The 25,877-nt window shown below is 44.8% G+C and overlaps 1 protein-coding gene across 1 annotated transcript in view; it reads left to right on the forward strand.

Annotated features, from left to right (window-relative positions):
- Positions 1-25,877, forward strand: part of ARHGAP18 (Rho GTPase activating protein 18) — a 928,328-nt gene that overhangs the window by 620,513 nt on the left and 281,938 nt on the right. Inside the window, exons 10-11 of the mRNA XM_069607469.1 lie at positions 14,120-14,202; positions 16,793-16,999. Coding sequence (XP_069463570.1) covers positions 14,120-14,202; positions 16,793-16,999 — 290 coding nt within the window. The remainder of the gene's footprint in view (positions 1-14,119; positions 14,203-16,792; positions 17,000-25,877) is intronic.

Genomic DNA, 25,877 nt, shown 5'->3' on the forward strand with positions numbered 1-25,877 from the left:
CAAGACAGAAGATAATCGACCTGTAAATTGATTGGTCGAATTAGAATGATGTATCTATTTAGTTTCCTTAAGTACAAGAGGAAAAACGAGCACTCACCCATATTGGAACAAGATTCTCAAGATTTCCTGTCCTATATGCTGTAATCTTTGGGATGCTGTATATTCTTTGCAGTATCTGTAACGTGAAGGACTGGTGTTACCACCTGGTCGTAGCATACCATCCTAGCACTTAGTATATCAAAGACTTGGGAGTAACAACACAGTATTACGTGTATTGTAATAGCCATAAATTGGAAATGGCCCTTATTACATGGTGCTCCTAGTCAGATGGAAAACCGAACATTGTAAAGGTAAAAGTTCTCTCTACCCCATCCTCACTGCACTGCAGTATCTCTCACTGTCTCTACACAAGCTCCACGTGAGACTGACGCATATGCATATATCACTGATACATTCCATGTGTTGTGATTGCCTTTGTTTATATTGATAGAACCCTTAATTAAAAAGGGCTCTTCGTCTAATGGCGGAACTACCTATTCCTAGTGCACCTAGGACTAAACTGCTTACTTGTTGTTCAGCTAGGGGCTATGCGTGCCCCTGACACATATCCGCGTAGTGGTAGTGCAGTGAAGGCAGAATGCCGATGCTGCATTCCTTAGCTCCACTGAGCGTTTAACCTCTGTTGGTCGCAAGATGGATCCACCGTGTACACAAAAGCCGGAGTTTATCGCTTACAGAAGGCCGTATATAATTCCACGGAAAGGGACAACAGACTAGCGTTAATCAAGTGCGGAGACCATCATAGGACTGCTTTCACGCTTCTCAGATGTTTACTTATCCCGTTTGTCAACCACATAGGTCACTCATCAGACATTGCAGGTACAGATTATATCACCAACACGACAATCTAGAAAATAATCTAAAAAATACACTAGTGCAAAAATGTAAAATGTATCACTAGATAATGTGGTAAAAACGCAGTGATCTACACGTCCCACTTTTCCTTTACTGCAATACATTTCAACATTTTTCCTCCTGTTTCCTCACGTGTTATGATGGTCAAATGTGCATGCCCCTACTTGCACCGTGGTGTCTCACCAATCTAGACTTTTCTACTCATGGTATCTCGTCCAAAAACAGATTACCATAAATACTGCCCCAATGCCCATGTGGTCTGTCCTCGTATGGTGGAGGGTGGGATCACACCAGCAATATGTAATGTAATGGTCCCACTCTTCTTACAACACATCACACCTGCAGTGTGTGGTGCACTGGTCCTTCTCTTTTCTCACCACAGCATAACGTGTGGTCACCATATATAGTTGAGCCTCACGAATGTATAGTTTAGATGTCAATCCTTAGCCAAATGGTATCCCACAGGTGACTGCATTATTTGGGCAAGTATTCTCCTGTGAAAGCCGTTTCTTTTTACGGGCTAATGCATATCACGTCTGTGTGTGGGTACCCTGGAACTGGAATGGTACTGTCTGGTCCCAATTCACACTACTGTTGCCAGGATGTCTGGTGTGCATGAGAGCATGAGTTGCAGTGGTCCCCGATTGTACCACTGCTGTCATGAATGAGTGGGGCAGATATCCTCATTGGTCAGCTGGGTGCGAGCACTCACTAGACTTTAGGTTATAAGGAGGGTCTCTGAGTGCAGAGCCAGAGATCACCTTCAGGTCCGAGTCGGCCTCTGCACAAAGCCAAGTATCCTGAGAAGCTAAGCGGATCCAAGGACTGTCCGGAACTGCACAGAGGTTTGGCACTCTGAGCCTGCTGTTGTCACGGTAGAGCCCTGCTTTGCGCGCGATATCTGAAGACCTGCAAAGGTGCTTCAACCCTTTTGATTGGTGTGACCAATTACTCTCAACGTTCCCTTGGTGCCCTACAAACGAACATTCTCAGAAGTGTCCCTGGGCCCTTCAGTGGACTGACCAGCTTGTAACTTGGCACCCGTGCTGGAGTGTTGCTACATCGACTTTTTGGTTCGTGCTTTGGGAGAACCATAGTTTGCACTGCAATGCACCACCTTGCCAAATCTCGTCGTCCCTTCTGCTTTGAACCACAAGAGAAGCGTGTGTCAGTCCGTGAGATTTGGGTGCTCCTGCGTCACTGCAACACTGGCGGTCGCTGCTGGTGACTTTCCCGCCTTTCTTCGTGTCCTGAGACCAGCTGCATCAATGCTTTATTTGTCCTGCATTCGTGACGAGAGATCCAGCTCCTTATGTAATTCGGACCTGCATCCACACCTGCAGTGCCTGTGCACTTTGAAGCACAAACAAGGAGGGGATTTTGTAGTCCATGCGACCTTCAAACCTGCCAAGTTTGAACATGGAGTGAGCTATGGGCGGTGAGTAATCAAACCACTTACCAGTGGCCCCTAGTTCATCCATACCGTTTTTTACACACAAAGGATCCCTTGTGGTCCTTGCCTTAACTTGGGTGGCTCCTGCTTTGTTCTCTGTAGCAGACCCGTTTCTGAATCTTGGAACCAAATTCCTCACACTCCAGAGTCCTCGTCTAACTTTTCCTTCCCATTGAAATGTGTCCTTTGTGAAGTTTACGCATCGAGCGCTTTTATGCACAAACATAACATTGAGCACAAGGCTCCATCGTAGGTCTGGACTTAAGTTGGGGATATCCATTTCTGCAGGTAGCCATTGTGATGCTTTGTGCTTTCCCTCCTTACAGGTTTTGGCAGGAATCCGCACTTTACTGCATTGACCCAAAAGGGACCAAGTGACCGTCTAGATTTCTTTTGTCCTGGTTCTCCCTCTTTCTCAACTGGTTGGGAACACCTGCATCCGATTGGTTCTTCACTTATATTTTTCAGTTCGTGGTGCCTCCCTCTATGCATGCAACAGGATTGAAGCAGTGCATCCATTGCCAGAAGCATTTCTCTGCGGCTGACCCCCATCATTCCTGCGTCCGCTGTTTGGGTATACATCAGCCGGTGAGTACCTGTGTCTTTTGCTGTGGGATTCAACCGATGTCTCTGCCCACGTCTTCTCCCCATGTCACAGCTGGGACCGATACCAAAGACTTTGTTTGGAACAGGAGGGAGGCTGAGATCAGTAAGGGGGAGACTACCTTCAAATGAGGTAGGAGTTTCGGCACCAGCCTACTGTACCAAAGGGAAGACTGCCTCTTCAGTTTCATAGTCTTCGCAGGACCATTCAGGGGTAAACCCTGTGCATGTTCACTTGGGTGAGAAAGCACTAGTATCTCCTGGTGGTGATGGGTCTGAGCAGATCCAACCTGTACCGGAAGAGTTATTTACACCAGACAAAATAACCACTGTACCGGGGTAAACCTATAAAGCCGCAGTAACCCAGACAGGCAAGGGTTCATGCAAAGAGGCCCTCGCCTCCGGGGATGACTCGATCCATAATGATTCCCCTTTACCGGATAAAGCCAAGTCCGCTTCTGCATGTAAAGCTTCCGGTACTTCGGTACCGAAAGACAAAGTTCTTTCCTCTACTACCACTGTTAAGCCCTCAAGCTCCTCGGTACCGAGAAAATTACAGAAGTCCTCACATGAGGCATAACACTCACTCGAAATCCAGTCCGGTAACGACTTAAGAAATCTCCTGTGACATCTCTCTGACCCGGCACCGGAGAGTCCGAAAGATAATTCTACTCACATTTTTTGACTTGAAGACTTTGATGCTTCCACATTTTTTACAGTTCCACCGGAACAATTATTCAGCACTCCTGTGAGTTCATTCTCTTCACATTTTTGCCACAATTTTCTCCTCGGTCTGAAGACAATTTGTGTCAACCTACTATGGGTACCAGCACAATATGGACCACTGTCATGACCCTTGCCCCTGGCCCTCACTGGCAAGTCAGCCTTCCAGTTGGGGCCAGGTCAAAGGCCTTAAAACCTCATCCAAGACTCTCTTGGAGTCAGTGCTGGCGCCTTTGGCGCCAGGCTCATAACCATCATGAAGACCAACATTAGAATGGGACTAGTTACTTGGGACTATTTAACTTGGGGGGGTGGGGAGGGGGATAGCCAACATGGAGCTACACACATAGCTCAGTTACAAGGAACTGAGCTTTGCGGTCTAGTCTTTTGGGTGTGGCAGGCCTGGGACTATTTTACCTGGACTACTTTACCTGAAACTATGTTAACCACACCGAAGCAGCATAACATGCTTCGCGTTATTCTGCTGTGGGCGTCGTAACGCTCTCCATGTCCAGTTCTTTGATGCCAGTTTACCTGAAACCAAGGACCTGCAGAGATAAAACACTACGAAACTTACCTGTAACAGTATCCTGTCTTCAATCGTTCGCTGACTTCAGTTCCACTCACCTGAAGGTACAAACTCCATCATCCGGCACCACATGCATGCTGGAATACCATAACCTGGAAAGAGGAGAAAGAAAGACAGCATTAGTAAGTGTACTCACGTTTCCTTCCGAATGAAGAAAGCCACACAATTCTTACCTGGGTAGTCATCTCCTGGTCAGTATCATTGCTGGAACATTACGGCGCTCGGCGAGGAACATCGCAACCTGCAAGGAGAGAAAAGACAGGTTAGCAATATAAAAGGCGAAACAGCGCCGCGCATTACTCACTGGACAGCATCACGCGCACCGCGCTTTCGCCTACCAGCCCATGCTCATCTTCAAACTGCATGACAACTCCAAAATACCTTTCATACCTAAAAGGAAAGAAGCAAGACATTTTTCGAACTAAGAGGAACATAAGAACTGCATATAAAGACTGTAAAGTAGCAAACCTACAGAGTCGCAGCAGGCCTGGATTCCCACAGGGGAGGCTTTCACCAGTGAACTAACTTGGCCGATGCTCGCCCCCCCCCCCCCCCCCCCACATCTACGTGCCCCTGCCACAAGGAGCAGGATGGAGAATCCACCTTCTAAAATATTAAGACCCATCTTTAACCAGAAGCCTTACCGAGGGACCGGGAGAGGGTTTGAGAGTGCAAATCATCCAACCAGGGCTGGGTGGCGTCCCCGTGGATACCAAGTGAGCTCACATCCAGGTACCTAGGCCCATGATTTTCTACATCTACAATCCAAACCAGCCGCCTTACACAGCTGACTGCTCTATTTCCTCTTTCAGATTTGAGGAGCCTCAACCTAGCCCTTCTAGAATGGCTAACAACATCCCCAATACAGTGCTGAAAACCATGCTTTCTGAGCCCTTCCTAGAAGTTCTGGCACAACGCATTAAAGAGAAAATGTCCTGTACTTTACCGCAGGGATCAGTGCCTACCGATCCTACGCCTGAGCAAATCAGTGTCAGTGGACAATGAAGACTCTGCTCCTCCGCCCAAGAAACAAAAAATAGTCCAAGACTCTGACTCTGATTCGGAAGACGACACCACTCTGTCACCAGTTAAACATTTTTCATGACATCTTGACAAAAGCCATGCAGGCACTAGAAATCCTCCCTAAGCATAAGCCTGAAACGGCTCCATCTACAGTTTCAGTTCTGGATAAAAATGCCAAAGCATGGGGAAACTAAAGGTAAGAAATCTAACACTAACTCTACCTTGCAACTCGGGCAGGTAAACACTGCTGCAGTTTTGTCAGGATTCAGTATCCTGAATTGTGAAAGTCTTGAGCGATTTACCAACATGATCCCTCACGAGGCCGCAGGCGAGTTTTCCTTCTGGATTTCAGAGAGTAGAGAGGCGGCTATCCAGCAACTTCAAGTGGTTGAAGATCTTACTGACACTACTGCAAGAGCAGTCACTAGTGCAGTCTGCATGTGTAGATGCGCATATTTGTCAGCTTTTTCCCTTCATCAAGATATTCAGGGGAAGGTGGTCGACCTTCCATTTGACGGCAAGACGCTGTTCAAGCCATCCACGGATGAGGTCCTCAAAAAGAAATGTAAGGATAGTGTCACGGCCGCTAATACACATGCTTCAATTTTGGTGAAGCAACCCTATCACCTAATCAATCAAACCACGTCCTCCAGAAAATAAAGGTCCAGCCACTCCCGCAAAGTCTTACTACTCTTCTAAAAAGATAAGATGGAGACCCAAATCCAAGTCTGGACCTTCACCTTCCTCAAATTCTGCTCAAGAACAAAATAAGTATTTGACTTTCTTCCGGGCATGTACATACCTTCCGCTCCTACTATCATCAAGGAGCATACATTCCTGGTAGCAGGAAGGCTGTCCAACTTCCTTCCCCTTTGGAAAACCATCCTCTCCTCCGAAGGTCCAAAAATCCTCCCCCACAGCTCCTGGACGAGATCCAAAAACTCCTTTCCTTAAGAGCAATAGAGTTGGTTCCTCAAGAGGAGTCCGGTCAGGGAAGCTAATCTCGTTACTTTCGGATCCCAAAGAAATCGGCAGGGAGAGGGGGGGGGGGTTCCGTCCAATTCTGGACCTTTTCAGACCTCCACCAATTTCTGTCAATCAAAACCTTCTACATGGTGACATTTCCTCGGATCCTAGCATCTCTTGATCCAAACGATTGGATGGCATCTATAGATCTACAGGATGCTGATTTTCACATCCCCACCTACAAAAATCACCGGCAGTTCCTAAGGTTCACCATAGGAAGGTCTCATTACCAGTTCACATGTCTTCCCTTCGGGCTAAATTCTGCTCCCAGGGTTTTCACAAGTTCTGGGGTCCGACGCGGCCTACCTTTTTGGTTATGGGCAGTACATCCATATCCTTACATAGACTGGCTTCTCAAAGCAGTCTGCAGAGGAATTGCTTCAAAACATGCAACTAACCTGCCACACTCTTTTCAAACTGGGGCGTTTCCATAAATGTAGCAAAATCCAAGCTCATTCCTTCGCAAAGAATCCAATTCCTAGGCAGAGTTGTAGATACTACACCACTCGAAAGGGTGGACGCTATTCAGCAAACCATCGTAAAGTTCAATGCCCACCAGATTCTGACAGCTTGGTGGTGTCAAATGCTCCTGGGGCTAATGGCCTCTTGTATAAACCCAGTTCCCTTTCAAGGCTTCATATGAGAACGGTCCAGTCGCATCTGGCTTGCAACTGGAACCAGCTGTTACATTCACAGGAAATTCAAATTCCAAAAGTTCAGGACTCGCTTCTCTAGTGTTACTCCCCAGAGAACCTGTTAATCTAGTCTCCCTTTCATCCTCCTCTGCACCAAATATTTACAACAACTGGTCAGAGTAAGGTTGGTGAGCCCATTGTATAAGTCTTAACAGCTCATGGTCTTTTGTCCTCTCGGGAAAAGGACCACATAAATGTCCTGGAACTAAGAGCCATGTTTCTTACTCTGTCATTTCTTCCCTCACTTCAAGGAAAGGTGGTCAAGATTCTAACTGACAATATCACTGCAATGTTTTATATCAACAAGCAGGGTGGTACTTGTTCCCTTTTAGGTGCTAGGGGCTAGCAGAGAGGATTTGGCATTGGCCCATTCAAAATCACATGTTCTTGGTGGTGTCCCATCTGGAGGGAAAGAACGTCTTAGAAGACAAACTAAGCAGGTTACAATCTGCTCCGCATGAGTGGGAGCTGAAGCCATCAGTAGCTAACCTAAGACTGTGTATGCGTTCCCATCTCTCCCATTAATACGCAAAATATTGATCAAATTCAGAATGGCAGAGAATCAGACAATGATGCTAATAGCCCGGTTCTGGCCTTGCCAGATTTGGTTTCCAGACCTACAATTAACGTGGACTTACAAACTAGATCTCACATCATTGAGAGAGCTTTTGACTGAACCGAAGGGGCAGGTCCCTCAGCCCTCCCCTCAATTGCTGAACTTGAAGGCCTGGTTCCTGAAAAACTAGCCTTCCCCCACTTTGTAAGAGCAAAATATAAACCTGCCCGCTTCTAGGATGGCTTCCACTAAGAAGCGATATCGTAGCAAATTGTTAGTTCTGTCACTGGGCCTTGGGCCAAAACCTTAACCCTCTAGAGGCTTCTATTGATAATGTAATGTCATTCATTTCTTATCTAGCTTCCACTGGTGCAAAGTAGACACGTGCAAACATTACTTATCAGCTACTGGTGCATACCTGAATAGAGAACAGAAGTCTCTCTCTTTCCAACGAAGCCATTTGAAGGCCCTTAGAGGGCCTCCTTTTACGCCTCCACCCCCCTATTCATGAACCTTCACCTGAGTGGGATCTCAACGTGGTCTTGTCAGCCCTAATGCGAAAACCATTTGAGCCTATGGCCTCAAGTGGATTCGAATTTCTAACTTGGAAAACCGCATTCGTAGTAGCCAATGCTTCGGCTAGAAGGATTGGAGGGCTCCCAGCTCTCTCCTCAAAGGAACCTTATCTAGTGTTCCATAATGATAAAGTATTCCTCTGTGGTCCCCTCCTTTCTACCGAAGGTGGTTTCTGAATTTCATTTAAATCAGGAAATATGTCTGCGGGCGAGGAGAGACATTGCATAACCTAGATGTAGTAAAAACTTATCTAGAAAGAACCAAACCATTCAGAAAAGCAGATCAGCTCTTCATTACTTACGGCGGTCCTTCTCCTGGCAATAAGGCAGCTAAGGCTTCCATCGGCAGATGGGCTGTCTCCTGTATCGCCAAAGCTTAATGATATTAAAGGGCTCGCGACTCCGCAGAGACTTTGGGCTCATTCCACTAGAGCCAAGGCAGCATCTGTAGCCTTCACCAGGCATGGTCCCATTGTAGACATCTGTAAAGCGGCTACCTGGGCCACCCCGCTTGCCTTTTGCAAGCACTATGCTATGGATAAGTATTCTAGAAATGAAGCAAAATTTGGCTAAGAGGTGGTCTGCAACTTGTTTGCCTGAGTTCCGTACATGCTGTCTCCTCCACCCTTATTCTAAGGCTTTTTAGTCTGGTCCCAACCAGTTGGGATGGTGAGAGGCAGGACGAAATAGAAATGAAACATTACCTTAATGGTGATTCAGGTTTTCTTGGTCCAGGATCTCCCTTCTACACAACACCCACTCATCCCTTACAGTACGCATATACTTTAATTCTACTGCCATCGGCGGAACCGCAGAAAACTGGGTGTGGAACGTTGGTTACGTAGGGGGGGTAAGGTGTGAGCCCGGCACATGTGACGTAGGTTCTACCCCTTCAAGATTTCTTAGTGACCGCTATCTTTTGCAGCCAGCTATTCCGGCCCACCTGCGTATGAAAGCATTCCCAGCCAGTTGTGAAGGACGGAGAGCCTGGACTAAGAGAACCTGAATCACCATGAAGGTCATTTTTTCATATTTTAGCTTGTGTGTTTAAGTAATAGTATTAATGTGTTCATTATGCACCTGGTTGTTCTGGGCCTTATAAATTGTATATTTTTGATGTACTACCGCCTAAGAGCAATTCTGGTGTCCTACAGTGTGCTCATCCAAGACCTCCAGTCACCCCCACTACTCCCGACACTTAGCATTGACTGCTCTCCAAGCTACCTTCAATTGTCCTGTCTAACTTTGCAGAAGTGTTCCTTGTTTCACTTAACTAGAGTTTCCTTCTGAACATCCACCTTAACAGAGATCAGAAATCCATTCTAACACTGACTCCTCCCTCACGGGATGGAGAGCCCACTTTAACGATCTAACGGTCAGTCGCTACACAAACCTTTTAGGGCTCAGGGCAATCAGACTAGTGCTGATGGCCTTTTTGCCTTTTGTACGGGGAAGAACGTACTGATAATGACGGACAACACAGTGGCTATGTATTACCTCAAGTGTTGTGGTGTAGGGTCACTACCACTGTACAGAGAGGCAATGTAGCTCTTGGTTTTGGCACTTCACGAAGGAATTTCTGTCTGCTGTTTAGCTATCTGGAGAAGAGAACACAACGGCAGTTGCTCTGAGCAGGCAGAGCAGTCTCATGAGTGGGAGCTAGCTCAGGAAGTCCTTCAAGACTTATTTGCCCTTTGGGGAAACCCTCAAGGGGATCTGTTTGCATCCAGTATTAACAGGAAGTGCAACCGCTTTTGCTTCAGGGAATTTCCTCATAGAGGAGCTCTGGGGAATGCGTCTGTGTTGGATTGGGATTTTTAACTCCTGTGCACATTCGCTCCAGTTCCAGTCATTCTTAATGTAAAGCTGTTTATGAAGTTTGGGAATGCCATGATCCTGAATGGGCCAGGAGGACGTGGTACACTTAACTTTTGGACATGTCCATCTGTCCTCCAATTTTCCCCAGAGAGCAGATTTGCGCTCTCAAGAGTAAGGCCATCTTCTCTATCCAGAAATCAAGACTCTAAACCTTCACTCGTGCTTTCTGAGAGGTTAATGTGTAAAGATTGAGACCCCCAGGAACATGTTACGGAGGTGTTGCTTTTGGCTAGGATGCCAGAAACAAAAGCTTTATACAGACTCCTGTTGGAAAAAATTGTGTGGCTGGTATAGAGCTAAATACTAAAGAGCCAGAAGAGCTAAAGAGATCCTCTCGTCACACTCCCACTATATTCTCTTTTCTGTTACATCTGGCCCATCAGGGGCTTCAGGTGTCTAGTGCTAAATGTTACCTGGCTGGACTGTTTATATTCAAGCACACGCCAGAACAAGGCTCTTTTGTTAAGGTTCCCATTGTTCATTTCCTGCAAATCTTTCCTCCAGTTCCATTCACAGTTCCGTCTTGGAACCGTAATTTTGTTTTTAATTTCTTAATGGGAGCCCCATTTGAGCCCCTCCATTCTTGTCCGCTCAGGTAATTGATGCTAAAAATATTTTTCTAGTAGTCATCACCTCTAATTGTAGAGTGAGTGAGCTTCATGCTTTGTCATACAAGCCTCCCTTCATCATTTTCTCCAAGGAGGTTTTTCTGAGCGTATGACCTTCCTTTCGCCCTAAGGTGGTCTTGGAAAATATTTGTACTGGCTTTTCACACCCCTCAGCCTACCAAGAATGAAGAGGTTTCACCGAATAGATACTAGGAGAGCGTTAATCTTTCACATAAGCAGACTAGCTAACGTCAGACAAGACGACTTACTTTTTGTTGTTTGTACTGGACATAAATTAGGGGAAGATGTGACTATGCAGTCCTTGTCACTGTGGATCATTGTGTGTATTACAGAATGCTATTCCTTAGCTAGTAAGGATGTTCCGGATAATCTAAGCACTTTCTACCAGGGGGTGGCAACCACTTCAGCTCTGCAGAGGTGCAGGATATGTGTAATGCCACCACCTGTTCCTCATTACCTTCTCATAGCACTACTGCCTGGATTCCAGGCCAGGTCTCAGAATTTGGCAAAGCTGTTCTTCAAAGCATAAATCAATAACAAAATTACGTGGTCCCACCTCCATTTACAAACTGCTATGGGAATCTATCAAAGATGAGGAATCCGTGGTAGGACACAATCCATTACAACAAATTACTTGTTAATGTTCTTGCTACTGGATGTTACTCCCATGAATTCCTCATCGCCCTCTCACCCTCCCCTTCTGACTGTAGGTGAATTTTGCAATGTTAGACCTTCCTCTTTAAAAACTTTGGGGTTTTTGGGATCCTCAATTCTGCTGTGCATGAAACGGGGGCAGGGGGGACATGAACTGAAGCAATGGGCATTGTTGTATGTGATATTTATACCAGCATAAAAATCGCATGGAAGAAAGCAGCTGAGGGGACCTCAACACTGCACAGTGCCCTCTGCTGTTGAAAAGTTTCTGAAGCTGCAAGCAGGATATCTGTATATCAAACATGAGGAATCTGTGGGAGGAACATAGAATAGAATTAATGTTACAAAGGGGGTAAGTAATTTGTTAGTTTCTGGTCTCGCTTGTGCAGGCAAGCCTTTAATGAATAATCGTGGTAATGAGTAGGCAACATATAAGTGATGGGGTCAAAGGACGTACCAATGATTATGATTTTTCCCCTGTAGGTCATCCCCCTCCACCCCCCGGCCCCCTAAAACCTGTATTCTTAGGAACCTGCATCAATAACCAGTCTGCAATATTGGCATACTGGAAAAATTACCTCTTGGATTACCATTTATAAGAAATATTTTGCACCCTCAGCCCCACACCTCTGCTAATAATCAGGTTATTTTAACACATATTTGGCAGATGTCTCCCATTAGTTTTAGTTTCACTTGAAGGTTTTCCGTATTAGTATTGTACACCTTTTTTTTTTATTATTTTTTTTAAAACTTTTTTTTTACTTTGTGTATTTCCCAATTGTACCCATCCCACCACTTTTTCCATGGAAAAACCTCTCTGTATTTGGGAGTAGTTGAATAAAATGTCTGTTTAGAAAGGAGCTTTAATGAAGTCTCAAGGCAAACTATTGAGCATGCAATGGGGTAACAAGAGGGCCGGATACTCCCCGCCCCCAGATCCCAACCCCCAATTTCTGGAGAATGATGGGCCTGGTGGAAGTATGAGGAATTCCTGGGTCACCTTCACTTGATGGTCTCAATGAGACAGCTGACATCGCAGAAATTGAAACTGGAAAGGCAGACACTGGTGCATTTAAGAACCGGACTATATCCAGTAAATGAGGTTTTGCATAAATCTGAACCACTGGCACTGCTCTGGGCAACCCTCCACATCCGTTTTTTTTGCCTGTCTGCGCCCCTTCAAAAGTGATCCAGCCATATGTAAATCGGTCGGGTAGTGCCAGCAATGGGAGCAGCTGAGCCCGAACTGCTAGGTCAGGTCCCCTCTGCACGGAAACAGGAGAAACCCCAGACATGGGTTTCAGCCTTGTTGGGCCTCATCACTGAGGTTCAGCTTGGTTCCCTATGGCGCAGCGAGCAAGGGAACCACGTCTGGGCATACCCCCCTCGCACAGGGAGATGCATATACACATGTCTTGGGTTGCTTCTGGTCTCGTGCAGAAAGGATGTGACCTAACAGTCTGGGCTGGACTGCCCCTTTGGGGTGGAGCCAAGCCTGATTTTCATATGGTCTTTGCCCTTTCTGTAATATTTTGGCAAGCGAAGAGCAATGGTCTGGAGGGGTTCCCAGAGCATATACTGATATAATAATTCTAAACCTTACAGCCATCACCTTTTTTGTTTTTGCTAAATGTAGGAATTGGCAACATCTTGAGTAAAATTCTATCTGATCCTGCAAAGTTCACCGTTGCCAGTATTGGCCGCGTTAGGAGATCAAAACGTTCACACTTGCTGCACACTGTTTTCCCCCAGTCTGCAGAGACTGCCCTGCTCCTTTGGCAAAGCCATCACAGACAATTGCAGACATTTCTGAACGCTTGTCGTGTTATACCGGGATACTTTAATCTCTCCCCAAATACTACTCCATGTTCGCACATGGCATTTAGACAAACCTTTTGTATAGGAATCCGCCCACAGCAATATGTAAAGCAGTTTGGCAATGCGCTGGCTCAGAGATGCAGATTTAATAATGCCTTTTTTACTGTCTACCAAATAACCAGTCCGCATGCTGGCAGAGCCACAGCAGTTGCAAAATTGCTCCTCCTATTCACAAGCATTACAAGCCTGTCGCATGAAGGAAGGCCTGTTCTGATGCCTGGGCATGAAAGAGACAAGCTCGTTGGGGAAACAAGCAACTCCCAAAGTACGCAGGTGAATTCCAAGAAGACGCAAAGCCCTTTTATAAAGTTAGCCTGGGCCACCATCCCCTCAATATTTTCAGCTTAGCTTGCTAACAGTCAGTCAGTGTGCCTAAGTAGTGTAGGAACACGGGTGGCCAGCGTTTCACAGGGTCTCCCCACCCAAAGTGCAACAAAGTTTCATGAGGTGAAAAACCATGTGAAAAAATGTTCTAGTCACATTTTTAGTCTGTCGCGTTCAGTGTGTGAATTAAGCATCCTATAGAGCCCAGGTAATTTCCGTTATCTCCCCCACCCTCCCCACCCGCAACATCACCCCAACTATGTACACAATTTAGGAACCATTTTAGGGATTGGTCAGCAGCACACGACTACGTGCTTTGACCTGATTCTGATCCTGCACTGTTGTACGACATTAGAAGCGTAAGGAGCATTTTGGGCTACCTACAGAAACTCTGTAGGAGCCACGGATCCTTTAACCGCCGACACATTGAAAAAGCCTGACCTGGATTTATTTAGATCTGGGAATTATCATGTTCATAAACTTCTTTGCAGATTGGCAGCAACTACAGTTGAATAATGTTTCAATAATCGTTATTTTTTCTTTCCAGTGACATGCCCATTTTTGTCATTCATGAATATTCTTTTCATTTGTTTTTCAGATCTCCCAACTAGGAAGCAGCAGCTGCAGGCTCTAAACCTTTTGGTGCTCCTCCTGCCAGACGGAAATAGGGACACTCTAAAGGTTAGATGTTCTTGATTTTATTGTGAACAGAACATTTTACGTGCTGTTTCAATGTGTGAAGATGAATAGTTTGCAAAATATTTTACAGCTGGTGCAAATTGCAGAGTACCATCCTACCCACCCCCAACTCGATCATGAAATCATTGGCTCATTTTCGCCACTCCACACCCTTGTGCTGCTCCTCTTCTCCCTGTTAGCCCCCCTTTTAGTTGTGGCTGAAAGAGGAACCCACTCGTGGACACATTAAGCATGTAGTGTGAGCTTGTAAGATTAATTAAATGATGCAGCACTAGGAATGAATGAATGAATCATATGATGAAAACCGAAGCCAATACATAATGTGGTAGCTTTGGCCCAAACCCATTTTCGACTTGGGCTTCAACATCCAATACTGATTGGAGCATGTTGCACACACTGTGGAGAGCCTGGATTCCATGGCCATCTCCCGCTGGAAACATTTGGAGAGGGGCACCATGTTCTGGTTTAAGGCCTAGGACCACTCTCTGTTTTGAATACTTTTGTTGTTTTCGTTTTTATTTAGACCTAGATATGTACTATTTGGATTGGATAACAAGTTTTTGGGGGTTTTTTCTAGGGTTTTTTGGGGGGTCGGGGCACCATTTCCATCCAGGTAGGATATTGTTTTCCCAAGCATATGGAGTTGGCAATGGGATTGATGCACTCTCATTTGTGGGCTAAATGGCATGTTGATTTAGGAACCTATGAAAACCTATTGAACACCTGGGATCACACTATGGTATGAGCCCTAAATTTTCAATGGGATCTCCCATAGCCTGTCCATTTCAGAGCTTTAGTAGTTGGTGTTGTAAAGAGATCGCTTTTCTCAGCATTTGTACTTATTGCCAGCGTCCAACTACTTCAAGGTAGTGGATGAATGTGTGGGTGTGGTCCTGATGGAGTAAAAGTTAAAGGGGATTGGGTCGAGAAAGCTTGGATTTGCAAAGTAAATGAAAAGGATTATATAAGGTAAGCCATGGGGTTATGTAAACCTTAGAGCCATGAGGTGCAGGTTGAACTCTTGTGGCAACCTTAAGTTGGAAAGAAAAGGATTTGAAATCACTCAATTTGGCTTAAGAGGACTTTTTGTTAAGAAAATACTTGAACCAATTGGGAGCCATCCAACTTTCCCCCATTATGGCCTTCAATCTTTTGAGTCAGTACCTGATTGATTTAAGTGGCGGATGGATCTAGTTGTGTAATTATTGGGTGGTTAGCATTTCTGTTCCCTCATACATAACAGAGCACATTCTGCCCTCCTGTTTGGTGATGAGATGTTTTGATTTATGTAGCAAATGGTTTCTCACTGGGAGTTTAATATGCTTCACAACTAAAAGATGCTGGAGTATTGGTATTAGTAGTTTGTTCCCACTGTCCTTTTTGCTTTAATATAATTGTGAGGACTTTGTCAACGGCTGTAGGGATCTTATCTGATGGACGCATTACATAGTTGTATTTGGACTGTTATGAGCTGCAAAATAAAGGCTCTGGTTATATAGATGTTGAGATCAAAATATTGTCGATTCTATATTGTTCCCCTCATAAAGTATTTTGAGGGGACTTGATCCCAAAGATGATCTATGGCTTTGAAATGTTACAATCTTGGTTACTAGAATATATTCAACTAATGCCGGGTTGTCTGGCTGCAGGCCTCGAATGCCAGATCCTTGTCCAGTCATTCAGGATCTCTATATTCATGAGAAATGTGCCTACCATGATTCTAAATGTATGCACATTTATCCTCAATATTAATGATCAGGGCAAAGTGAAAAACCTTTTGTATTTGAGAGATTGGCGCCGAACTTTAGATTTCCATAGGTTTAAGTCTCTAGGTCATTTTATGGACAAAACATGTAGAGAATTAGCTTTGTTATTAAGGCTGAGTCCAAGTAGAAATGTAACCTTGTTACGATTCAGGTGAAACCTGTATTCGACGAAGGAGGTTATAATCTAAAGAAAGATGATTTTGTCTGAGCCGTGGGAGATGAGAGAGAAGTGGGTGAGATCAGTGAATGTAATGGAAGGGTGATCAGGGAACCGTATCCCTGAGCTTGGGGGAGAAGAGCACTTATGTGGAGGTAGTGGTAGGCGTAGTAGTATGATGCATGGAGGAGTAACATCGAAGGGTGGAGATGAGGACTAGAAGTGTACAAGTCAATGGAAGCAAGGGCGCAGAGCACTGGGTAATAATGAGGTAGATGGGGAGAGTGAGGGATAGCCGTAACACCATTTCCCAAATCACTTTTCCAGCTGGTGCACCCTATAAAACCATCTGCCTATTTTATGCTGTACAATCTAGGCTCTGAGAAACGGTGCATGCCATTCGTTCTCTATAAAGGTTTTTTTTTTTTTAAAACCGGAAATGTAGTGGGACTCTGCAAATTATTTAGGCCATCTGGTACCCATACCAAATATAGAAATGCAGCCAGGTGGGGTAAGAAAACTGTTGGTCATTTTTGCTGCACACAGATGTAAAGTAACTGCATTCATGACTGCTCATATTTGGAAGTCTCTACCTCAAGACTGTAATTCCGCTCTCCTTTGTGATATTACTAAATGCGTTTATTTCTAGGCGCTGCTAGAATTCCTTCAACGAGTAGTCGATCGGCGGCATGAAAATAAAATGACACTGAAGAATGTGGCAATGGTGATGGCCCCTAACCTCTTCTCTTTCCACGGGTTTCGAATGAAAGCAAACGAACAAAGTGAGCTTGCCATGGCTGCAGGAACAGCCAATGTCATGCTCCTCATGATTAAGTACCATGCATTTCTCTGGACGGTAAGTTCATCAGAGATTGATTAAACTGATTTATGTGAAACAAAAGATGTGGTTGCAAACAATCCAAGAACGAATCACCACCCTATTAAATATTTTAACCTCACTAGAAAGGAAAGCTTTTCGTCTAAGCAAATAAACGCTAAAAAACATGATTGTGCAGACTGTCTTCAGTCCCTGTGCTACCCGAGCATATCGCTTTGTTGGTCTTTCATTAATCTGTTGGCTATCCAAGCAACAATCTTTGAGAATCCAGTACATGCACAATTTGGTTGTGGTGCTGGACACTGATGGAATGGTGGCTGGGTTGTATTGCATGCATTGAAGTACGTATGGTAAATTACTATGAATTAAATGCTTCATTCTGAAAATAGCCATAATAGCACACATCTCTCCAGAAATAGCATTTCTAAAATCCAATAAAAAACAAATACATTTCAAACGGCCAAAAAAGAAAACGAAACTGCATGTTGAAAAGTAAAATGTCATGATTACAAAATTGCTAATCGGTCTAATAACATCCCAAGTAGCTAATTGAAAAAACACCACTGCATCACTAGGGTGCTAATCTTGTATTTTTCAGTAGAAAGTCATTCCCCCCCCCCTCCACCCCCTGATTTTATGATGGAGGCCGTAAAACTAAAAAAAGGTTTCCATTTCGGAAAATTTAGCACAGCAATTGAAGGTTGGAGTGCCATTATTTTGCCTCTCACTTTCCATGCTACTAAACTCTTAATCTCCTCCCTCATCTTCTCTCGCCTCTTCTACTGCTCCTCCTTACTCTTTGGACTTGCTATTTCTCATCTCGCCCCCCCTTAAATCTATCTACCAATCTGCCGTCCGCACCCTCTGTCTCCTCTCCCCCCGTGACTCCATCTCTGCTTCCCTTTCCTCCCTTGGCTGGCTTCCCGTTCACTCCCAACTTAAATTTCAATTTCTCTGCCTAGTCTTTAAATCTCTCCACGGTCTTGCTCCTCCTCATCTCTCCTCCCTCCTCTCGTTCTACACTCCCTCCCGCTCCCTTCGCTCTGCTGTCCACTTCCTTCTCACAGTTCCTCCTTCCCCTTGTGCCACATCCCGTTTCCGCTTCTTCCATCTCCTAGCCCCCCTACACTGGAACGCCTTGGCTCTCTTACTCTGCTCTATTTCTACCTTTTCCTCATTCCGCACTTCCCTCAAATCTCTCATTCTGTATTCCCCGCCATGAAACCCCTCCCCCTTCCTGCTCCCCTCCCACCTTGACTTATCTCCTTGATCATATCCCTCCCCCGCCCCCCATTCTCGCCCTTCACCCCATCCGTTTCCCACCTCCTCATCTTCCCCTCCCTCTCCCTCTCAGTTCTACTGCACTACTCTCCTTCTCCCCTCCAGTTAATTGCTCTACTTATTCTTTTGCTGGTCTGATTCTCAATTGTAAATTGCTTCTACTGTTACGGTTATGTTAATTATCATATGTATCCTGTAAAAATGTGCAGCTCTTTGGTGTAAAGCGCTATATAAACTAAATAAATACAAATACAGTAAGCAAGGGGCAAAAGAAATTGTGTTGAAAGCCCCCTTGTGAGGTTTTTCAATGCACCCCAAATGAGGCTCGCAACCCAATGTGTTTTAATGCACTAATATTCTAAAGTTGTTGCTTGTAAAGGCAGCTTTGCAGGAAGTGGTTCAGTGCCCACTCATTGAAGGCTCTTTGGCAATATCGGATACGACTAGAAGAGAGCTCCTAATTCCCATTCCAAAGATCTGAGAAACCTAGATCCAAATAGACTGGATTAAACAAATAAGAGCCATCTCGACTGGCAACCTTCACTAGAGTAAAATTTCCACAGAACTTTCTTGTGGAATATCCAGTTGTGCCTCATGTTCAATCCAAGTCAGATCACGTGTCCTCTTAAGTTGCCTCGGACCACATTGGCTAAAGTCTGGCTTCCATATATAGCGAGGGGTCATATAGGGAGTTTCAAAAGGGAAACACTTTTCAAGAAGCTCATGCGAGGGTGTGGCCTGGATGCAGCTCAATGGTTATGTAAATATCCATACTCTGATGCTGAGCACTAAACATAAACAATCCCAGCAAAGATTGACAATTTGGGCTAGCAGGAGATGGAGAGGCAGAGCGGAAACTTGTGAGCCTGACTGAGGAACCTCATAAATCTGATAACCGCCGTCCTCTGGGAGAAATAGATCAGTGGCCCACCAGGCATAGATTGACACTCATCCAAAGGTGGTGACCAGGTGCAGAATGACTGAGGTATTTGGCCTGGCAGGCGGCAGCACTGCTGATCGGAAGGGCCCCAAGGCTGCACACCCTGCTGGGGAGCCCGCAAGGAGCGCACTGGGAGTCGCCCACCTCCGCTCACTTGCAGGCAGACCCTGCCCCTGGAGGGATGATGGTGCACGGCCCAGGGGAATCTTGTGTTGAAATTGGCCCCTGATGGAGGAGCTGTGCCTGGATTCCTCTCCCCCTGGCAATCTGCAATTGGCACACTAATCAGAGCTGTGGTTGCCACCGAACTAGGCCACCTATGTGGACGTTTGTTCGCAAGGGAGAGGTCTAAGCGAGGAGCCGGAGCTGCCATGGTCTAGCAGTTAAGCAGACGGAGCAGAGCACTAGTAGTAGCTGCTCTGATGACCTCTACCCATTCCCCTGACAAGCTCTGGGAGTTAATGAGGATCCCGTGGCGGGAAGCGCGCAAGCTAAACAAGATGCTCGCAGTAGTGCTGGGTCCAGTCGAGGTTGGCTGGAGAAGCGACAGGGGACTCTGGTGACCTGGAATTAACATGTATACTTGTAACAAGTAGCAGACCATACTTTGTGTTCCCCTTACCCAGGGGGTCGTTGGGCGGGGGGGGTGAACTTACACCTACACGTAGTGGGGGGTGGGGTGCTTGCTAGTGCTCCAATCTTGGCGAAGTCTGATGCCAAGCAGTCGCTCTCTTGCACCTATTGCTATTGAAGGGCACGCTGGTCACCAACCTCGGCCTTCGCCCAGCATGGTCCACCCCCAAGTCTAAAAACGTCAGTCTATCAAGGACTTGCTGCAATCCACTATTGGATGGACCCAGATTTCCCGGATGGCTGCTTACTTCAGTAGGGAGCATTCACTGAGTATGAAGAAATAGCCCAAGCTACCAAGGCGGATAGCTCCGATCTCTATCAGTCACTGAAACATGGCATAACTAGATCGATGCATCCCATCTGGGAGCTTAATCGGAATATACAAGGGGATATAGAAGAGTAAACGAGCTTGAGATGATCTTTTATGACCAATCACACAATCTGGATGACTTGGAGCACAGAGTACTTGCATTAGAGGGATCATCAACGGCGCATGTCGAGAAGTTGAAGGATGGAGAAAATCCCTTGTGCCGTAAAAACATTAGGCTTTGGGGTGGAGGGGAACCCTAAGGCTTTGCCAAACTCAGAATTTGAATATTTGTTATGCCTCCATATTGGGGAACTCCCAGGCATTGGACACTATTGGTTGATCCCAGAGTATTTACAAATCTTCTAAAGAATGGCTTGATCCCACATGGCCTAGCACAGCTACAATTCTTTAAATTGAAGAAAGCAATTCTACAAAAGGCAAGTCTGCAGGTTAGTCACTTTTCGGGGTATTTCCCTCAGGCTCCAGGAACCACTAATGGAGTCACTAACAGTTTTCATGTTCACGCTCCTTGAGGTTTAACATTAATTTGTCAAACTTGCAGCAGCCCAGGAAACTCTGAAGATCCCCTTGGAAGAGCTTGAATCTTCCAGACAACATGGAACCTCAAGCCACAAGGTTCTCGCGAACCTCCTGCACAGCAAGAAGGTGCATGCTCGGAACCCCCTCGATGGACAGACTGGCACGCAGCAATGAATCCAGAACACAGCCCTGAAGATGCACCAGCCTCCCATTCGGAGACAAAGGCATCAGATCTACCTTTTCTTATACATGGTTGACTTAAGCTAGGGTATTTGGTAGTATGTTAGAGGCTTGACTGGCTATGCCATAACTGGTAGGGATGGATGTGAAGGGCCCACCTCGATTCACAGAGGCTTTGAAGAGCAGTTAATTTTCAGTCCTTGTCAAGGCGCACCCAAATTGTTTCACCTAATTGGCCCAAAAATCATCATTTTGGATGCGGATGCTTTCTTTATATGCCGATATACAGTTTAATGTTCACAGGTTCACTGCTCCCTTCCAAGCCAGGGGATTGTGTGAGGTGAGGTGAGAATCGGACGGTACACTTGGGTAGGGGCAGTTTGGGATCCAAGAGCTCAGCAGACCCTAACACAGGGCACCGATCTAGTGTTGTACATCTTTCCAGTAGGAGCCAATGCCTTTTCATGCCCAATAGATCTCCATCAGAGATGATGGATTTTGTGTGGAGATATTGAATCTTGTGTGTTCTGTAAATGTAAATTACCCCATGAAGTATTTTGAGCAGAATTCAGGAATTTGGGGTCAACAGTTCCCTTTTGCAGGAAACACCTTCTAAGGGTAGATTACAGGTGCTTTAGATCATGGTTACCCCACTAACCCTGTGACTCCTCTACTGAGCACAAGAGGTACAGTATTGCGATCCTTTTTGCGCAAATGCCTCTTAAACTGGGGAATCTAAGGACCATAAATGCACATTTGAGTGAATATAGGTTTTGGGATCAAATTTGTAGAAAAATAATAAATTTACAGCCCGAATACACGAGCGCTTCTGTGCTAACATTTTTCCACAGATGGCTCACTTGCAGAAGGGGAGAGTAGCTGGTAATAGAGGACTTTAATAGATTTGCATCTGGTCGAGGCATTTCCTTCCACTAGGGACTATACATATTTGCAAAATGTTCTGGGAGCCCCTCTACTGAGAACAGACCAAGGCAAATAACCTGTTCTATGGGAAGGCTGCATACTCTGGAGAGTCTACAACCCCATTTTAGATCACTGTAACTTTCACAGAGGAGAAGTGTACATTTGCATATCAATCTGGTCCCACCCATTTAGGCAGTCCAGCACCGAAATGCTAGGCCATTCTCAGAACAGCGACCCGAGACACATGTTTCGCCTAGACGGGCCTAATGAGTGAGGCAAAGCGGTGCGCCTTTAAGTAATGAGCAAGAAGTCCACGTCTGGATTACCGACCATAAGGGGTGAATTGATTAGCCTTGCATTCAACTGAAAATTGGGTTAAGACACTTAATTCTCAATATAAAGCAAATGGAACTTGGGCAATATATAGGCCGCTCCAAATGGCCAGATCTGAATTCCAGGAACTATGAGCCTGATATATACAACATACAAATTGCTTAAAACGGGCAGTTTTATTAGAACCTCCAACAAGTCTACGAAATTGCTGGCTTACAGACTCAGAACACAACAAACCTAATTACACAGCTTCAGGACCGGGTGGTTCAGCTACCTGAACCGAATGAGCTGAGAATTCTCTAACATTTAGTCTGTTTTACACCTCTGAACAGTTGACAGAAACGGAACAAGAATCTTATTTAAATAGCTCCAAGTTGTTAGAAGGCAAGACTGGATGCACCCATTACATTGGAAGAAGTCAACCAGGTTATACGTAATCTTCCCCAATAAAACACTGGGCGCTGACGTTCGGTCAGCCTTATTTTACTAACCATTTGGGGCCCATCCTATCCCACCCTAATTGCGCTCTACAATAGTTTCCTAGTTGCAGGAGCAGTGACACTATCTATGGGGGAATCTACATTAATAGCTAAACCAAGGAAAGAGGATACAAGATGTGGATCTTAAAGACCCATTGCTGTGCTGAACTAAGATGATGGGGATATATTCTAAAATATTTGCAAACTGGCTGTTCTCAGTACTTCAAGACCTAATTCGGGCAGGTCAAACAGACTTTGTGCCAGGCTGTCAAACACATGATCACATACTCTGGTCCATCGAAGGGAGTGATTAAGCAAACTATATGAAGAAATCATTGGCTCTAATCTCAATAGTTGCAGAGAAGGCATTTTCTTGCATAGATGGTAATACCGGAGTAAAACACTGAGCCACTTTGGGTTTTGCCCTATATTTATAAAATATGTACAAACTATGTTCACTTGTCAACACACATAAATGTTAAAAGTATTTTATCTGACTGCATACCATTGAGGAGAGGTACTAATCAGGGATGCCCCTTTCCCCACTCTTATTTGCACTTACCATGAAACCCCTTGCCCAGCAAATGATTTTGAACTCTCAGCATATCAAAGCGATTGACTGCCAATTCACAACAAGTTGAGACTTTATGTTGGCAGTCTCCTTTTCCACAGGCATAATTCTGCAGAAACCTTACCCAATATAGTGGCCCAGTTAGAGATTATTTTGCTGAGTCTCAGGGTTTATCATCCAATATGCTAAATCCCATATTTTTTATATTTCGGAACCCAGGAGACCTTGGATATGTTAGCGAACAAGTATGCCTTCCCATGGAAGACAGATAAATTAAAGTAGTTGGGTATTCACTTGGCGATATCATGTGCTCCATCAATATAATTTTCCAGATCTGATATTCACCAGTGAACACAGCTTAACCCAATGTGAAAAGCAAGAAATGTCCTGGATGGTCAGGGTCATGGTGCTAAAGATGACCCATGTATATATTTATATTTCAGGCTCTCCCTGATGTTAGCCCAGGCAAGGTCATACACGACCTGAAAGTACTTATTCAAATGTTTTTGGGCTAAGGAGACAATCATAATTCTTAAGAGAACAATGCTTGCCAAAATAATTGGAAGGATGGGGGACCCAGACTTGCAGGGATATCCATATGCAACACAGCTTGCTCCTACTTTAGACTGGGTGCGCCCCCAAAGAGAGTGGTTGCAGCTAGAGCAAAGCATGCTGCTGTGATAGGGGGCTGTCGCTAGATCCCCTCTAAGGACCAGAAAGGTTTAATGTGTTCCCGGGCTACTAGGGTAAGACTTCAGTATTGTGATATAGCAATACAGAAGAGCCACACCTCTTCCTTTCCGTACCCTTTCCCAGCATTCTTGGACAACCCAGATTTCCACAGGCCCCTTCTGTTCCTCACCACACCCCTGGGACGTAACACCAATCGTTTCTACCATTTGGTTAATGGTGGCCTGGTTCTGCTGGGGCAATTATTAAAGAGGGGGAAACATTTGTAACGTTTGAGCGCAAGCAGGCATTCTTATTTCCAAACTCTGCTAAATTAAAATAATTGCATATTAAACGTTAGGCTGATAACTGTAAAGTCAGACGAGGGAGGAGTAGGTGTACAAAATGTGAAGATTCATAGATAAGTGAAGGCTCAACCCCTGCATACCCTCTCTCCCCAATTTGGAACATTTCTGCTCTATATAAAATCTACTAATTTAAACTACTCTCTACACACTTAATGGCCAAATAGGAGGAAGGGTTGGGAAGGGAAATGGATGATACAATTTGGTACAATATTTGATAGAGGGCAGTGGGTTCCTCTGCATGTATACAAGTGAGGGAGAATGGTTCTAAACTACTGATGGGGTGGTATCCCATTCCCACAAGGCTGACTAGGATGTTCCCCCATGGCCTTTCCGGCATGCTGGAGATTTGAACAGGCTCCTGTTACCATATTCCATATCTGGTTGAACTGTAGCCTAATTCAATCATTCTGTAAAGTTTTTTCATTTTTTTTTTCCAAATTAAATCCTGTATGTCTAACTGTCACTTGTTTTCTAAGGAAACCACAGATGGTCAGTACAGGATTACAGCTAAAAGTTCAAAGCTTACAGTGCAGTTTTTAGTGGCAACCCGATTAAGATGTCCTACAACTAGAGTTGGCATCCATAAAGCTTGCATGCATAGAAATGTTGCTACACACCTAGTGAGTCCAACTTGAACCTGCATGTATACTCCAAAGCTGATAAAATGAAAGACAAACTTAATAGGCATGAAAATAAAAATCATTGTCCAACAAATTAAACTTTATTATTAGGTACTGCACAGGTTCCGTCATCGCCTTTAAATCTGCATAACGGATCCGAGATCTACTGGCTTGTGACTTCTGGCTGGGCAATCATTCACCTGCACAAACTGAATAAAGGGTCTGCAGGTAACTAGATATTTGGGCATCTTGTTTCCCATCATAGATGTGATTTTTATCCATTGCTGCCATATGCCAGATTCTTGCCCACCATTCCTGGGCATCTAGAGCTGCTTGCGACCTTCAATTGTACTCTAACATCCAAGAAAGTTTTCTAGAAAAAAAAGCTTTTTTCCTCATTTTAAATAAATTGATAGGAGAATAGCTCCAAAGGTTTGCCGCTTGTAGAGCTGTAGGACAAACCTGTGCTTTAATTGGGGTGCATGTTTAATCTTCCACCAAATTTGCGAGGGCGCAAGTGTCATCCCAAACGTTGCTTCAGCACACACCTACTATGGTCCTGTCAGGCATGCACTTGTCTAAATCATGCGGTCTTTTTGTAGCTCAAGAGCAAGACAAAAAATGATGCTACATAGGTATGATCCAGACACGTAAGCATGTTCTGCCAGCGCAGATGCTGAAAGTACCCACAGTAATTTAGAAGGGACGAGCACCTCAAATCTACAGACAATATAAAACCGAATCATTATTTAGCAGAAAGACTTAGGACAAAAAATGGACAAGAATTCAGTTTTTTTTGGGGGGACAGTTGAGGAACAAACCAATTGGAGCTAAAAAAAAAAAAAAACAGTACGAGAAGAGATGAAGGAAACCGACAAACTCAAAAGGTGTAATTGCAAGATCAAAACGCTGACAACTTTTAAATAGTTAGGTTAAATAGCCCAACAATTAAATGAATTGGACACTGTTGTTTTTCTCCCAATGAACATTAGCAGCCAGTAGAGCTTTATGTAGATTTATATACATTTTGTCTAATTAAAAAAATATT

The sequence above is a fragment of the Ambystoma mexicanum genome, chromosome 4q (genome assembly GCF_040938575.1).
Source record: "Ambystoma mexicanum isolate Mex_15411 chromosome 4q, UKY_AmexF1_1, whole genome shotgun sequence".
In the NCBI taxonomy this organism is placed as follows: Eukaryota; Metazoa; Chordata; class Amphibia; order Caudata; family Ambystomatidae; genus Ambystoma; species Ambystoma mexicanum.